This window comes from Alexandromys fortis, unplaced genomic scaffold (genome assembly GCF_014885135.2).
Source record: "Alexandromys fortis isolate MF-2015 unplaced genomic scaffold, M_Fortis_MF-2015_v1.1 scaffold_57, whole genome shotgun sequence".
Classification (NCBI taxonomy): Eukaryota; Metazoa; Chordata; class Mammalia; order Rodentia; family Cricetidae; genus Alexandromys; species Alexandromys fortis.
Genome location: NW_026067941.1, coordinates 3,425,071 through 3,441,981, shown reverse-complemented (window position 1 = coordinate 3,441,981; position 16,911 = coordinate 3,425,071). Strand labels below are relative to the sequence as shown.

The following is a 16,911-nucleotide window of genomic DNA, read 5'->3' as shown; positions in this document are numbered from 1 at the left end:
TCCCGGGAGATCTAGTGAGGAATTCCAGAGAAGGGCGGGAGATCTAGTGAGGAATTCCAGAGAAGGGCACATTTGAGTTTAATCTTCAAGGACTAGTAGAGGCTTTCCAGTTGCACTGCTAGGTTTATATGATAAAGAGCAGACAGAATGGCCTTTATGGAAGAGTGACATACTTAGAAAATTCAAAGTTAAATATTATAACGTGAAAAGCAGAGTGTGAAAACGGTCCACATATATTCTTGTACCCCACATGTCAGGTATTTGTAGCCAATAAGAGACAAGGGGAGGGCTTGTTAGATGGCTCAGTGGGTGTGGGGACTTGCTGCCAAGCCTAACCACCTGAGTACTGTCCCCGCACCCGTGTGGTAGGAGAACAGAATACAGCAAATTGTCTTCTGACCTCATGGGTACTGTGGCATCCATGACTCAGCGGTGCATGAGCGTTCACACATCCCCACACACACCAGAGTAAATAATGTGGTCTGGCATGAAAAAATGATACAATATAGGGGATTAAAGGGAAAGGATAGTGGTGAAATGATCAAGGAGACACCGCTCACCTCAGCTTGCACACTCAATGGTGAAATGATCAAGGAGATACCGCACACCTCAACTTGCACACTCAATGGTGAAATGATCAAGGCGATACCGCACACTTCAGCTTGCACACTCAGAGGAGCCAGCATGTTACTGAGGTTATACGCACAAAGATACTCAACTCCAGAGTTTGTAGTCTCAGACTTTCATATAACCGAAGTTTCAAAGAACAAACGTCAATTGAAAAATTTAGGTTTGCATGCAGTTTAAATTTCCCTGGTTTACGAGAACAGGGGCAAACTGACTCTGAGAGCTTGTACTCCTCCATGGTGTCAATTACCAGGGTAAGAATTCCCAGGAAAGAAATTAGGGACCTCTCTGAGAACCCAGATACCTACCCGCCCCCCAAACACAGTCCTTCTTACTGAGGAACACAGTTGCTCCCTGTCGTGTGTAAGGGTTCGCGAGGAAATTTATGGTCAACACTACCTACAAATCGCATTATTCTCTTAACACCGCAGTGAGCTCTCAAGTCCCTTTCGGCTACTAGAAACACTGACCGCGAACCTCCTTATCCCGCTTAGACCTATGTCCTGTCTCCCGTGCCTCTCGAGTCCCAGGCCTGGAGGGCTTCCTCCCTCGCTCGCCTTCGTCCTGACTGACACACTGGAGCACGTGTTGCGGGACTCCCTCCTCGTACTCACCGTATTATTTCTATTTTCGGGTGACACTGGGGTGTGAACTAGGGTCTCCCCACACTCGGCAGGTAGTTCTCTGTCACCGAGCTACACCCTCCGTTTCCCTCCGTGCTGTTTCAGTCTTTTGTTTGGGTACAGCATTCATTAGGTTGCTGGGGCCACTCTTGAACTTACGTGGTAGCCCAGACAAGCCTTGAACTTGTGATCTTTGAGTCAGGCTCCTAAGCCGTTGGGAGTATAGCGTGCACCACCCACCCCACAGCCTGGCTGCTCACCGCCTTGAGACAAAAGTGAGGTGTAGGACTTACTTCCGAAATACCCACTTGAGTGAAAGGCTGGAGGCGTGCACTTGCTGATCTAGGAGAAAGGGGATTTCTAATCTTTTAAAACTTTGCTTAATTATGAGAGGTAAAATGACTTTGAAACCATAATATATTTCCATGTTATTTTGGTCCACCCTTTGATCTGTGCAGTTAGCATCTTCTGATATGTGCTAGTTCATTAATTGGAGGTACATAAATTACTGTTTTACTATTCAGTTATTATTAATATTTATCTTGCTGCTTTTAAATGTTGCCCAACATTTAAAAGCCTGGATCCCTGATCCTTCTGCCTCTACTTCCCAAGTGCTGGGATTGCTATTGTGTGCCCTATGCCCAGCTATCATGTGTGCTCCTGGGAACAATTATATGATGCTCTTCTAGAAGGGAGAAATATTGTTTATTTCTCCTGTGCTATTGCTACCACACCAACTATATAAAGAGACACGGAAAATGACCGCTGGTTCATCAAAGTGACTGAAATCATTAATAGCATGGTCTTCCTTTCTTCAAGTCTTAGTTTCTTTTTGTTATATACACACATAATTTTGCAAGAAATCAAAAGTTTCAACCTTTTTCCCATGTTGATACAAATTAAATATATGTGTTTTTTTTTAACTTTTCTATATTTCCTCCGGATTTTTTAAAGTCTCTGAAAGGTGTTTCATCTAAGGAAGATGGAACTGGTAAAATCTGTAGTTCATACCCACATATGCGTGTGAAGAGGGCAGGGCAGGGCAGGGGCTGCTGATTTTTACTGTGTCGGAGCATCTCCATCAGCCACAGTTCCCAGAAGCGCTTTCAGCTTGATTAACTGTTGCAGTGGAACTTCAGGCGCAAGGTGAGAGGGCCGTTACTCTCATTTGGTTTCTTGTTGCTTTTAGTTGGATGAGGAACTGTCTGCTCAGAGCTCTTCAGGGTGGATTCTGCAGGCTGAAGACTGTTACCACTGATAGCGTTGGCATCCGTTTTAGGACGTGAGGGAATAGTCTCCCGTTTGCGGCCATATCTGTTCATCATATATTCAGTGTGTCTGGCCCAGAGTTCAGAGTGCTTTTTCCTCTTCTGAAGACGACAGAGGGATGAAAAACATTCTAGTGATCTCTGGGGCACAGGCTGGAGCCATTCTGGGGCATCTGTCACAAGATTCCTTCCGGTTTTCAAAGCGAGCTTTCTGCTTGGTATCCAAGGTAGGCTGTATCTTCTTGTATTTATGCAAGCAGTTGGAACGAGTCTAGAAAAGAAAGGAAGCGGATGAGTTTTTGCCTAGTGTGCACCTACTTTGTGCTCCTAGGTATACTGTCATGATGTAGATTGTATATTTTCCCTTGGGTGAGCTCAATGACCCTTAAGACTTTATCATCTTTATGAAGGTGAGTTAAATCCTCATTTCTGGTTCTAAATGTTTAGCTCTACTCCAATCCTCTTCTAGATGTCCAGAGGGTGTGGTTATCTGGTACCTTCTTCAGGACTCACTGACTTCGTAAACTGGTCTATACTTTGCCATTAAAATGTAGTTTGTTCCATAAAACTAGGTGCATTATACACGGTATAAGATTTTTTAGATTAACTTGTAAGAAATCAGTGAGTTTGAGAGACAGAAGTTTCCTTCAAGAGAGGAAGGTTTTTATTTTATTTTTTTTTCTACATACTAATTCCAGTACCCCCTTCCTCCCCTTCTGATCCTCCCACCTTCCCATCATCCCACTCCCATCTGATCCTCAGAGAGGGCAAGAACTCCCAAGGGGAGTCAATAAATTCTGTCTCATAATCGCGCTGAGGCAAGATCAAGGCTCCCCCCCCCCCCCCCCCCCCCCCCCCCCCCCGTGTCTAGGCTGAGCAAGGTTTCTCTTCATAGGAAATGGGCTCCAAAAAGTCAGATCATTCACCAGGGATTGCTCCTGGCCCCACCGCCAGTAGTCAGATCATTCACCAGGGATTGCTCCTGGCCCCGCTGCTAGTAGCCCCACAAACTGCCCAAGCCACCCACCGTCACCTGCTTTCAGGAGGGCTAGACAGGTCCTGTGCAGGTTTCCTGGTTGTCTGTCTACAGTCAGTGAGCTCCCGCTAGCTCGGGTCAGCTGTTTCTGTGGGTTTCCCCGTCATGGTCTTAGTCTTGACCCCTTTGTTCATGTTAACACTCCTCCCTCTCTTCGAAAGGACTCAGGAGCTCTGTCCAGCGGTTAGATCCACAACTCATTCTATTTTTCTTTAGAATTCTATTTAACTTGGAATGTTAGCTATATTTTCATTACACTTTTAAGTTATGCAGTAATTGTAGCATTATTTGCACTTGGAAGAAGACAGACGGATTGCACGTACACTTCATCTGCTCCCTCTAGATGTGATATTTTCTAAAGTCACAGAGAACACACTGGTGTGGAGAAGACACAGAACCACGCCCTCGTATTGTTTCTCCGGTGCCCACTTCTCTCCTGTCTTGACTTCTCCTTAAACTCCTGGAAAACATTAGCTTGTCGTCCAAATTATGCCATTTTGTTATTTCAAGAATGCTATGAAAATGTGACCACACAGTGTGAAACCTTTTGGAATTAATTCTTCTGCCCGCCCAGTATAATTCTTTGAAATTCATCATTGTTCTGTTTCTCCTCTGCTCATTTCTGTCCATTTTTTGAGTAGTAGTCAGGAGCTATACTACAGTTGAATGATTTATGCACCGAAGGACCTGTGGGTCTTTTCCAGTTTATGGGTGTTGCGAATGAAGCTGAATAAACATTTGTGCGCAGGATTTTGTGAGAACCTGTCTTCTTTTCACTGGGACTAAATTCCAGGAAAGCAGTTGCTAGTTATATGGCTGCTATGTATTTATTTTTGAAAGAGACTTTTGTCTGGGGTGACCCTGAGCTTCCAGTCCTCCTGACTCTTCTCTCGCCAGGTGCTAGGACTACAGGTGTGTGCTATCAGGCAGCTAGGAGAGGCTTAGTTAAAAAGCTATCAGGTTTTTAAAGAGTAATTGCCCCAGTTTATGTTCCCAGCAGTGACATACAGATAACCCAGTGTCTACATCCTCACTGGCATATGGTACTCTTTCATGTTTTGTTTAGCCGTCCTGACATGTGTGCAGCAGTAGCTTACTGTGGTAACTTGCATGGCTGATGCTAATACTTCTTGTGCTTGGGTGCCACCTGTGTATGGCTTAGTCAAATGCCTATCTATGTCTTTTGCCCATTTTCTAGTGACTTTTTTTCCTGAAGATTTCTTTTGAATTATATGTATGCCTGTGTGTTTGTGTAGGAAGATGGGCACGTGAGTACAGGTGCCTGTGGGGGCCAGAAGAGGGCGACAGATTCCCCCGGAACTGGAATCACAGGTGACTGTAAGCTGCCCAATGTGGGTGCTGGGGACAAACAGGCTGTTTGCAAGAGCAAAGAGCAATTCATGCTGAGTTATCCCTTTGGCCTGAAATGTTTTAATGCTTTTCTGAGTGTTGAATTTGGGGTTTTTCTTACTTACCTTGCTCTCCCAAGTGTTGGGATTACAGGCATGCATTACCAAGTCTGGTTTATTTTTATCCAGGCCTTTGCAAAGTAACATTTTAAATCCAACTAATTTTTTCTCTTTTATGAATCATAGTTTGGTATTTATTCTAAAAATCTTAGCCTTAGACCTGAGGATTTTCTATGGTTTCCTAAAAGTTTTGTAGTTTTATGTTGTGTATTGGAGTCCATGCTCCATTTTGAATTAGTCTATGTATAAGTGATGGATTTACGCGGTTTTGTGTTTTTAAAGGCAGTTCGGCTTATTTTTGTGAATCAGCTCAGTTCCACAGATGTGTCTTCTCATCCTCCAATACTATATTGTATTGCTGTCGCTATATAAAAGTTCTTGAAATCAAAAGGCCAGTTCCTTTTGCCAAATCGTTTTTGATGTTCAGTGGTTTTGTATACAAATTTGAGATTAGCCTTAACTATGTTTATAACAATTCTGCTGAGACCTTGGTGGGAACCGTGTTGAATCTGTGAATCCGTGGGAGAGCTGACATCTTGAGGTTTCCAATCCACAAACATGTTTATATTTTCCATTCATTTACACTCGGTTTTCAACATTTTTGGTGTTTTCAGCTCCAAGATCTGTACATATTTTGTAGAGTTACAGATATGCACTTCATGTTTTGAGAAGCTGAAAATGGTTTTGTATATGTAAATTTGGAGAGCACATGTCTCTTTCTTATAGGTAGAAATAGAACTATGTTCATATGGTTGTTGTATTCTGAGGCCTAGAAAGACCAGCTGGCTTTTCAAGAAGTTTAAAAACAAGTTCCTCGAGACACTCTACATAGAGAACACCACTTTCACAACCAGGGGCCATGTTTTTCCTTTCTTCCTGTGGGTATGCTTTTTCTTTTCTCTGGCCCCGCGCTGTGGCACAGAGGTGACTGAGAGGAGAGGGAAGCGTGGGCAGAGTAGCTGCCATTAGGTTGCACGAGGCCCTTCATTGCTTCTCTTCTGACAGTTGGGTTTCTTTGTCAATATTTGTCTATGCTAATTAATAGTGAACTGTGGGTTTTCTTCTTTATCTTGCAAATATAGAGGTTACATTGCCTTTTAAGAACATTGAGTCATTCTTGAATTTCTGAAATAAGATTTACTGCCAAGTGGTAAATCATATTTTTTTTAAAAAAAGTTAGCACTGAATTTTATTTGCTAATAGAATTAATAGGACAGAATTTTTTGATTTTCCATTTTTGTTTTCTCTTTGGCTGATTCTAGTCTTATGCCAATAGTAGCTTCATAAAATGAACTAGAGACTATTTTCTCGCCTTCTGTAAGACACTGTATAGAGCTAGTGTTAATTAGTCTTTACATGTTTTGTGAAATTTTGCTGTGAAACCATGGGGCTCATGAGATTCCTTTGGGGTGGTTAAAATTACAAATTCAGTTTCCTTCCTTACATACCTACGTAATGTAACAACGATTAAAGGCAGTCCTGAATCTACAAGGGAGTGGGATGGGACACGGGTGGAGTTGAACATGAGAGGGCTGGGAATGATATAAATGCATGAAGAAAAAGCCCTCAGAAATAAAACCAGCTCTAGGGGGCATGAAGACATTCTAGTCCAGAGTGTCGTTCTGTGTGTGTGCACACTCCGAAGATATGATCTTCTGTAACGTATTCAATCTGCACTTTATGTGGTTTTCTTTGTGTGTGTTCTTGTGCATGTGTGTATACGAGTGCACATGCGTGTAGACACCATAGGAGAACTTCAAGTGTCATCCCTCACATACTATACACCCCACCGTCATGTTCACAGTGTGTTTGGTCTGGAGTTTGCCATGGATGGTAGATGGTCAGTGAGCCCTAGTGGTCCACCTGTCTCTGCCTTCTGGGTGCTGGAACATGGGTGTGGGAACAAAACCCAGGTCATTGTGCTTGCAAGGCAAGGTCTTTGCCAGCTGAGCTACCTAGTTTTAGTGTTTCTTACTGTTTCACTGCCATTTTGCAAGATCTGCAAGGTCTTTAGTGACATCTAATTTCTTTCCTCATATTCATAATTTCTCATTTCTTTGTCAGTCTTGTTAGGGGGTTGTCAATTTTATTGCTCTTTTCAAAAGACAAATTATTTTACTGAATCTTTTTCTGTCAATTTTCTGCTCAAATTTTATTAGTTTTTTCTTCATTTATAGGTTATTTTCTAAGTTTTTAGTTTTTTTNGGCTTTTGGAGCCTGTCCTGGAACTAACTCTTGTAGACCAGGCTGACTTCAAACTCACAGAGATCCGCCTGCCTCTGCCTCCCGAGTACTGGGATTAAAGGCGTGCGCCACCACCGCCTGGCTCTAAGATTTTAAATTACCTTTACTAACGTGTGTGTGTGTGTGTGTGTGTGTGTGTGTGTGTGTGTGTGCATGCACACATGCAGGCTGGAGACAACTCGTAGGAGTCAGTTCTCCCTGTTCATCATGTGCCAGCCTCCCACTCTGACCGTCTCACTGGGCCTTCTCTTTTATCCACATGTGTTTAACTCTATAAATTTCCACCAATTAGCTATATTGCAGTTTCATTTTCAAGAATTTAATATAATAGCTTTATTTCCTTTTAGTTTACCACTAACTCACAAATCATTCAGAAGTGTGTTGCTTAGTGTTTTTTTTAAAGTATTTGTGTTTTTTCTTTTATTGTTTTGTTATTTCTAGTTTAATTCTACTGTGACCAGAGAATTGCACTTTGTATTGTCTATATTGCTTAAATGTGTTGAGTTTTGTCTTAAGACCTATGTGTGGTATGTCTTTGGAAAGTAGTATGTTGAGTTATTGTTGGACAGAGTGTTCTATAATTACCAGTTATTTTTTACTCTGAGCTCTTTCATATCTTTGCGTATTCTCCATCTGGCTACTGAATAAACTGTGTGTGTCCAGTTCTCCCTTCCATTGTGGCTTCACATATTTTACAGTCGGTTTGCTAGCACTGTGCATATATTTAAGGTTGCTGTTTGTTCTTAGTATACAGGAGTTTTAAAACTACTATACAGAACTCTTCTCTGTCTCCGATATTCTTGCCTGAAATCTGTTTTATCTAAAATTACCTTATCTACCCTCCTCATTTTGTCAGTGCTTCAATAATATGCCATCTTTCATCATTTTATTTTTAGCCTGCCGACACTGTCATATTTGAAAGCATTTCGTGTGAACTGCATGCCGGTGAACAACGACTTAAAAACCTATTTTGCTAATTTCTTTCATTGTTTTATTTAAACATCTGGGTGCGATTATATATATTTAGTTTCAAAACTTGGGTGGCCAAGACAGAAGAACTGTTTGAACCCACAAGTTCAAGACTGATCAAGGAAATATATAAAGCAAGACCACATCTGGGAATTTGAAGAGTTGGATGGGTAGGGAGGTAGGGAATGTCAAGCTCAAGATGAGAAGAGGAAATGATCAGAATGACCTTTATAAAAATTATTTTCAAGAAAAAGAACTAGGAAGATCTAAAAATTAATTATTAAAAGATAGTTTCAAAATACAAAGATGTCTGTGAAATTCAAATTTTCTAGCTCAATCTTAAGATAGTCATGATGAAGATACTTCAGCAAACACACCTGGAACAATTTTTTTAAAATATTTATTTATTTATTATGTATACAATATTCTGTCTGTGTGTATGCCTGCAGGCCAGAAGAGGGCACCAGACCCCATTACAAATGGTTGTGAGCCACCATGTGGTTGCTGGGAATTGAACTCAGGACCTTTGGAAGAACAGGCAATGTTCTTAACCACTGAGCCATCTCTCCAGCCCCTGGAACAAATTTTTAAAAACAGAAAACCTTAATGGGGAAGAAAGGATGCAAAGATAGTGTGGAGAGAACAGAGAAGAAAGAGAGAAAAAAGATGGAGAGAGGAGGAAAAGAAGGAAGAAAGGGAGGAGAGGCATTGGAGAGACCACAGAGGAAAACAAGAAAGAAGAGTGAGGGGAAAGGAAAAGAGAGAGAGAAGGAGACAGAAGAAAAGACAAGAGAGAGGAGAGAAAGGAAAGGAGGAGAAGGGGAAAGGGAGAGGAGGGAGTATTAGAACAAAAAAAGACTCCAGTTGTTGACACAGCAGTATGATTAAAAAAAAAAAAAAGAGTCCAAGGATTGAAATTCCCCGTGACTCACCATCTTTTGGAGTAGTCTTGGTTTTGTCTTAACTGAAACACCCCAGGGTTTGATGGAAAGAACAGGGGAGACAGATCTGGTTCATCAAGATGTGAAAAGTCTGGTTACATTCTGATTTACAAAATGCTTCTCAGGGATTTTTACTGCTATATTAAATGGAATACCAAACATGGACTATCCGTGAGTATCCATACTCTGATGAGTGTTTGACCAGATATAAACTTAAAGGCTACAAACCATCTCGGTATCAATTGTAACCCATGCAGGCCCTGTTCACCGTGGATCAGGCCAGGAGAGACAAGCACAACGCCGAGACTGTAATTACGTGCAGTGTCAGAGCTTCAACCCGGCACTTTCTTCAAACGCACACATTCATTTCCCACACAGTTAGCGACGGGAGCTCTTGTTTCTTGCTTACCCCTTGTTCTCCCTTTACCCTGGATCAGTCAGTACCTATAGATAACAGTGTAGAATATTGCTGTGCCAGTCAAACCAAGAATGTATAGAACAGAGAAAAGGCACCCTGAAAGACAGCTCTAAAACAAAGAAACAACAAACAAAACAAAACATACACAAAACCCACAACCAACAACAACAACAAATCACAAAACAATGTGTTATTGTTACTGCTCCTTGTATACCCACAGCAGAAACTTCTGGGTTTTTGCTGCAGAATAGGGCTTAAGTCATAAGAAATGATGTGACCTCTCCCCATTAGCACAGTGCCAATCTTCTTCCACATTTGTGAACAAACAATTTGCATCTTTGCAAATCTAGGATGGGGTGTGGCCACCTTCTACAGAATGGTGCTAAAGTGGAAAAGCCCTGGAGGATTTCTCCTCCCCAGTTCCGTCCTGGATAACTGCTTTTCTTTCTGTTGCCACAAACCACCTTGAATTTTCTTATATTTCTTCCCTCTTATCATCATTATAACTGTGTGCTTTTTAATCAATCTCTCGTAGACTGGTTTCTTTATTTGTAAACAAAAAGGTTTAGTTGCTGTAGTACTTGTCAACACTTCCGTCTCACCCTGTCCACACCGAGAGCAATCTAGATTTGAAGTGTAAGGACTCTTTTATTACAACAACTAGAAAATTATTGCCTAGACCTTTTGCTTATTCTGGAGTCTCAATTTCTCAGGCTCTTCACCAATATCTATTATATTTTGCAATTAGTTTTCCTAATTTGTAATTTCAAAAAATATTTTCTATGTGTTTATGCTTGCAGCCATGTGCTTTCCCAGCATGTGTGTGCAGGTACCCACAGAGGCCTGAAGAGGGTGAGATCCCTGGAACTGGAGTTATAGATCGTTGTGAGCTACCATGTGGGTGCTGGCAAGTGTGTGTGGCTCCTCTGCAAGAGCAGCCAGCTCTCTAAACTGGCGAGCCATCTCTCCAGCCTTAATTTATAACCTTTAAAATGATCTAATTTTTTTATTACATGTATGTATGTGTGTCTGTGTGGGAATGTGCCTGTGGAGACCAGAAGAAAGTGTTCAATACTCTGGAGATGGACTGGGGGCAACTGTTGGCCACTATGTGGGAGCTAAGAACTAAATTTCGGTCCTCTGCGTGAGCAGTGTAGCCTCTTAGTCACTTAGCTGTTTCTTTAGCACCCTCATTCATAATTTTGCTGATATTATACTCTATACTCTGTTTGCCTGCCTAGGTTCACATTATTTTTTCACATTTTAGCTGCCTAATTATGAAACTCAATTCCTGTCAAATAGGGTCTTTCCCACCACGACTGTGACAGCATTTCACTAGAAATTGCCACCTACTGCCCATTTTTTATCATATTGGTTTTGATGATTATACAGTAAAGGAATAAACATCACGAAGAGGAACATTATTTATCACTAATACCCATCCAGAAATAATCACTTTTGAGGATATGTGCTCCTAGAGTTTTTCTTCTCCATTGTATTTGAATGTGTATAATGCATACGTACATGTACACATAATCACACCAAATAAAGTGGGTATAAAGCCCATGTTACACACAGATATTATGAACGTCATTTTTTATTAATCAATATTTGAAATTACCTGGCATGAGTGAGAAGGAAACACGGAGCACACAACAAACCCGCTTAGGAGTTTATTAGAGAGGGTGTACAGGCCTGGGGAATCGGTGTGCAGAGACAGAGGGAGGGAGGGAGGGACGGAGGGAAAGAGGGAGGGAGGGGGGGCAGGGGGATGGAGTGGTCACATCATATGCAGATGACGGAGCTCATGCATGTGCTCAAGGGCTCACGCCTGAGGGCTTATCTGCACATGCATGGCCCTGGAACCAGGAAGTGTCAGCCATATTGTGGCTGAATCATAACAATATTCACTTGCAATATTGAAATACTACACAATATTTCATAATTAATTTAAGCAGTATTTTTATTCTTGAACATTTATATTTATTTTTTATCTCCTATAAACAATGACAAAATGAACATTAAATATGCCTTATAATTCTTATTTTTTTTTCCTTAAAGTAAACTTCCCAAAGTGGAATTCCTTTAGTCAAGAAGGGTGGTGCGATGGTGACTCAGGAGCATGGGTGAGGCCCACGGCTCAGCCCTGAACACCACGAACAGGAGGAGAAGGGAAGAATAACGTGAAATCAGGGGTTTTCATTTATATTGAGGAAATGCCTTCTGGAAACTACCAGCCTGTGTCCCACAGTCAGGGAATAGATTCTCCCACTGAACAGCAAAAAATTAAATGCTGTTTTATCACTGCTTTAATCTGTAATTTTCAAATTAGCAAGATTGAACATTTCTAAATGTTTGTTGGCCATAATATTTTCTTTTCTTTCTTTCTTCCTTTCTCTCTTTCTATTTTTTAAAGATTTATTTATTTATTCATTCATTTATTATGTATACAGTGTTCTGCCTGCATGTATTCCTGAAGGCCAGAAGAGGGCACCAGATCTCAATATAGATGGTTGTGAGCCACCATGTGGCTGCTGGGAATTGAACTCAGGACCTTTGGAAGACCAATCAGTGCTCTTAACCACTGAGCCATCTCTCCAGCCACTGGTCATGGTATTTCTTTTGTGAATTGCTTGGTTATAATCTTTGCCTATTTCCCCATTAAAATCTCTGCAATTTTCCAGTTAATTTGTAGGTATGTACTCTGGACTCTGAAATCAAAATTTTTAACAATTTGAATCCAAATTCTTCTACCTATTGTGTGACTTTGAAAAAGTTGTTTAATGTCTTTTCATCTTAATCTTGTTATATGTAAAATATAAGGTACTCAGTCTGACCTCTGTATTGGGGGGTTCTATATCTGCAGATTCAACCAAGAAGAGATTAGAAATATATTTAGGGCCGAGATTAGTTATATCCAGGGATGTGGAAACTGTAAATATAGGGCCATGCTGGTCATAAGCATATAACTTAGAAAAATATCTAGTACATAGGAAATATTTTATAAAATGTTGTTGATAATACTAATATATTTATTATTTTCAGATTTTATTATCTTTACTTTTATTTATGTAGTTTTCCTTTGTGCCTTAGAGAAGGTTCTGTTTCCCATTTTTAAAAGAAATAATCTAATTATTATTGTTTCCAAAGAGTACCAAATAGTTGAAGTCGCCAAGACTAATTATTTTAATCCTACTACCCTCCCTCAGAAGTATAAAGTTTTAAAATATTTGAAAATCGTCAAGTCATGCTATAGTTACATCTTATTTATGCATACTTACTTTACAGATAGAAACTAAAGTATTTTATATGAGAAATAGGTCAGATAATGCCTGATAATAACGCCTGATAACTTAACCCTTTACATACCTAGTATATAATTATGGCCTTGGATTTTGTGATGTTGTGGATGCGGTTTTTAAAAGCCTATGTTTGTTACTAAAGATATTGAACTAACAAGCTATACTTACTTATAAAACTGTATTAAATAGTAAGGAACAGGCTTGGGGGTGGCTTGGAGGTAGAACATTTGCATAGTCTAACAAGGTCCTGGGTTTGTTCCCAGCAATACATAGGTAAGCATGATGAATGCCATTGACTTACTGATGTTGCTGCAAGTCGGCTCCTGAAGTGAACAGGTCTTTCATTTGAGTAGATTTCATGCTTTTAGAGGATTCCACGATAGGGAGTAAATACTGTAGTATTTCCTGGGTCTGAGCTATTCTTTTATCCCTGTAGATTCTTTTTTCATCATCTGTCCAGTTTGTGCCGGACCTCTTGCTTTGGAAAGATGCACATCTTTTTACTTTGCTTTTCAGTCCATGATGTGACTCTAGGAAGCAACCACAAATATACATACATACATACATATATACACATAGACACATATACACATGTGAATATACATACATACACACATACATATATACACATATGCATGTATATACATATACATATATACACATATACACATGTGAATATACATATGAGTATATTCATTCAGCAATTTTGTTATAAGCCAAATTCCACATGAGGGGTTTTATCAGTAAGTCTTTGCTATCTAAAGTTTATGGTTGATAACAATGGGTAAGTAAAATACCTAGTATGTTAAGTAATAAAGTTTACAGGGTAAAATAAGGCTAAGGAGGGAAATGGAGAATTCTAGGGTAGAAGATGATTGACTTACACATTCAATAAGAAGGTCTATTCATGACTCTGATGTATCATAGGAGTCATGGATTAAGCCAAACAGATACCATGGGAAAGACATTTTGGACAAAGGACAGTCAAGAGCAAAAGCTCTTACTAAGATGGTAATATGGCAGCATGTTGAGGACACGAAGACAACATCGGTGGCTAAAGCAAGTGAATGAAAGGAAGGCTATAAATCAGGTAGCAGTGTGAATTTAGACAATGTAGGACCTCAGAGGTCAGTGCTTCTCAACCTTCCTTATTAATAACCCTTTAATACAGTTCCTCATGTTGTGGTGACCCTCTAACCAAAAATTATTTCATTGATACTTAATAATTGTAATTTTATGTAATATGTAATACTGTTATGAATTATAATGTGAATATCTGACCCCTGTGAAAAGGTCATTTGACCATCCTCAAAAGGGCTGTGGTCCACAGGTTGAGAACCACTGTCATAGGCCATCATAAGAACCATGAGTGTTAATGGGAGGGCTTTGAACACAGATGTGCACTGTTGATGAGGAGTGTAAGATGGTGCAGCTAATGTGGAGAACAGTATAAACAAAAAGCTAAAAACACATTTATCATATTTCCAAGTAGATTCCATCAATCCCAAAAGAATTGAGAGCATGGCCTAAAAGACACATTTGTCCCCCACGTCCACAGCAGCGTTATTCACAAATTGAGAGCAATCTAAGTGCATGGAAATACTGACATTGTTAAATCTAGAAGTCATGGTGTTAAGTAAAAGAAGGTAGTCCTTAAAGACAAATACTATATCTGTCTTCTAAATATTTAACTTAACTTATAGGGAATGTCTAGGTCCAATACGTAGAATAGTTTGCAGGGGCTGAGAGAAGGAAAAGCAAGGAGCTGTTTAATATGCATAGTTTCCATATTTTAAGATTAAAAAGTCTTAAGATTGTTTGCAGAATAATGCCAAAGAATTTTTTTTAAATATTTATTTATTATGTATACAATGTTCTGTCTGTGTGTGTGCCTGCAGGCCAGAAGAGGGCACCAGACCTCATTATAGATGGTTGTGAGCCACCATGTGGTTGCTGGGAATTGAACTCAGGACCTTTGGAAGAGCAGGCAATGCTCTTAACCGCTGAGCCATCTCTCCAGGCCCAATGCCAAAGAATTTAACACTACTGACCTATACCCTTAAAAATCATTGAGGGAAAATTTTATATTACATAAAATTTATGACAATTAAAATAAAATTAACATACTCAGGAACAGAACAAAGAGAAACCCCAGAAGGAAGGCTGACTATTAGTCTTGCATCTTAAAGAGAGGGGCGGGATCATTTACATGTAAATTGTTATTTAACAACATAAGGAAAAGTAAATCACAATTAAAACTAAGTCAAGAAAATACACTGTGCTTTGTTGTTTCTTAAAGTGATTATCCAGTTTGAGATATATACTAGATTATTTACAGGCAAAATTTTAATTTGTGGAGTCTGCTTTAAAATACTCTAGGAAAATGTGGTGGAAATATAGATAAAACAAAAAATCAGGAACCTAATAAAGGAGGGTGGTGGGCCCTGTGAATTCATTATTCTGCACTCTACTTTTATGTTTGAAAAGTTCTCCAATGAAGTGCCTTTTTAAAATAGACCTGCCTACTACCAAAAAGAAAATAAACAGAACACTAAAACACTCATACATCCAGCTGAATCTGAAAAATAATGACGACAGTATCTGTCAATCCTGACAAATGAACTGGTATTCAGTATCTCTAGAAGCCACTACTAGGTATTGAGCAAACACTCACTGAATATCTACTGCGTGCCTAGCACTTTGATTAGCTGGTAATTAAATATGGAAAACATAATCCTTAATTTCATTATGCTGGGTCAAGACTAAAGAGAAGCTGAAGCATCAATGAAATTCTATTTTTGATTTATTATCTATAATTTTTTGAGTTGTAAAAGTTTTTCAGCTGGAGGAGCCATAGATGGAAAGTTTAAGAAGACCTGATCTGTATAGTAGACTAACATGGCACATTCAGAAAATCACAGATTTGTTTTAAAATGAATGGCACAGATGTCACGTAAAGTGTGATAAAGTTGCTCACAACTAGAGGCTTTGTTTGCAACAGTAACACTTTCAGCAGTTTCTCTGAAATAAGAAGGCTTTGTGATTAGAAGATGATCAATGCATATGGTTGAAATCGAATAGCTCAGAACATTGAAAATTTTATTCAAGGAAGTTATGTAATCGATTTTCATTTTTGAAATCATGGCAGAAGCATAAAAGAATAGGATAAATAAATTGAGTTGGAAGTTGTGGGGACAAGTTAGGAGGTAAATTGTTATGGAATATTCCTTTACACTGTGTGAAGACATGTCACTGTGATTGGTTTAATAAAAATCTAAATGGCCAATAACTAGGCAGGATTTTCAGGACAGAAAGAATGCTGGGAAGAAGAGAGCAGAGACGTTGAGAGGCAGAGAATAAGCAACACTTGTAGGAGGACAGTGGAATCGAACTGAAGACCCAGATATTAATCCACACACCTATGAACACCTGATTTTTGACAAAGAAGCTAAAATTATACAATGGAAAAAAGTATCTTCAACAAATGGTTCTGGCATAACTGGATGTCAACAAGTAGAAGAATGAAAATAGATCCATACCTATTGCCATGCACCAAACTCAAGTCCTAATGGATTAAAGACCTCAATTTAAATCTGACCACATTGAACCTGATAGAAGAGAAAGTGGAAAGCAGCCTTCAATGCATGGGCACAGGAGACCACTTCCTAAATATAACACCAGTAGCACAGACACTGAGAGCAACAATGAATTAATGGGATCTCCTGAAACTGAGAAGAATCTCAAATGGCCAAAAGATACTTAAGGAAATGTTCAACATTCTTAGCCATCAGGGAAATGCAAATCAAAACAACTCTGAGATACCATCTTACACCTGTCAGAATGGCTAAGATCAAAAACACCAATGATAGCTTATGCTAAAGACCTTGATGGCCAAGTTCATTCCAGATATAGTCAAGCTGACAACCAAGAATAGCCATCACAGTTGTTGTGCAGGCAATTAAGCAATAAAGAATGAATGGGATTGCTAGAGATTTACATGTGGTTACAAGAGCT

At 39.6% G+C, this 16,911-nt stretch overlaps 1 protein-coding gene across 2 annotated transcripts in view; it reads right to left on the bottom strand.

Annotated features, from left to right (window-relative positions):
- Positions 1–1,010: 1,010 nt before the first annotated feature.
- Positions 1,011–16,911, bottom strand: part of Agbl3 (AGBL carboxypeptidase 3) — an 87,305-nt gene continuing 71,404 nt past the window's right edge. For both annotated transcript variants that reach the window (XM_050148010.1, XM_050148011.1), the window contains exons 17-18: positions 13,199–13,427; positions 1,011–2,789 (exon numbers count right to left, since the gene is read on the bottom strand). In XM_050148010.1, the coding sequence (XP_050003967.1) occupies positions 2,366–2,789; positions 13,199–13,427 (653 nt within the window). In that variant the 3' untranslated portion in view covers positions 1,011–2,365. The remainder of the gene's footprint in view (positions 2,790–13,198; positions 13,428–16,911) is intronic.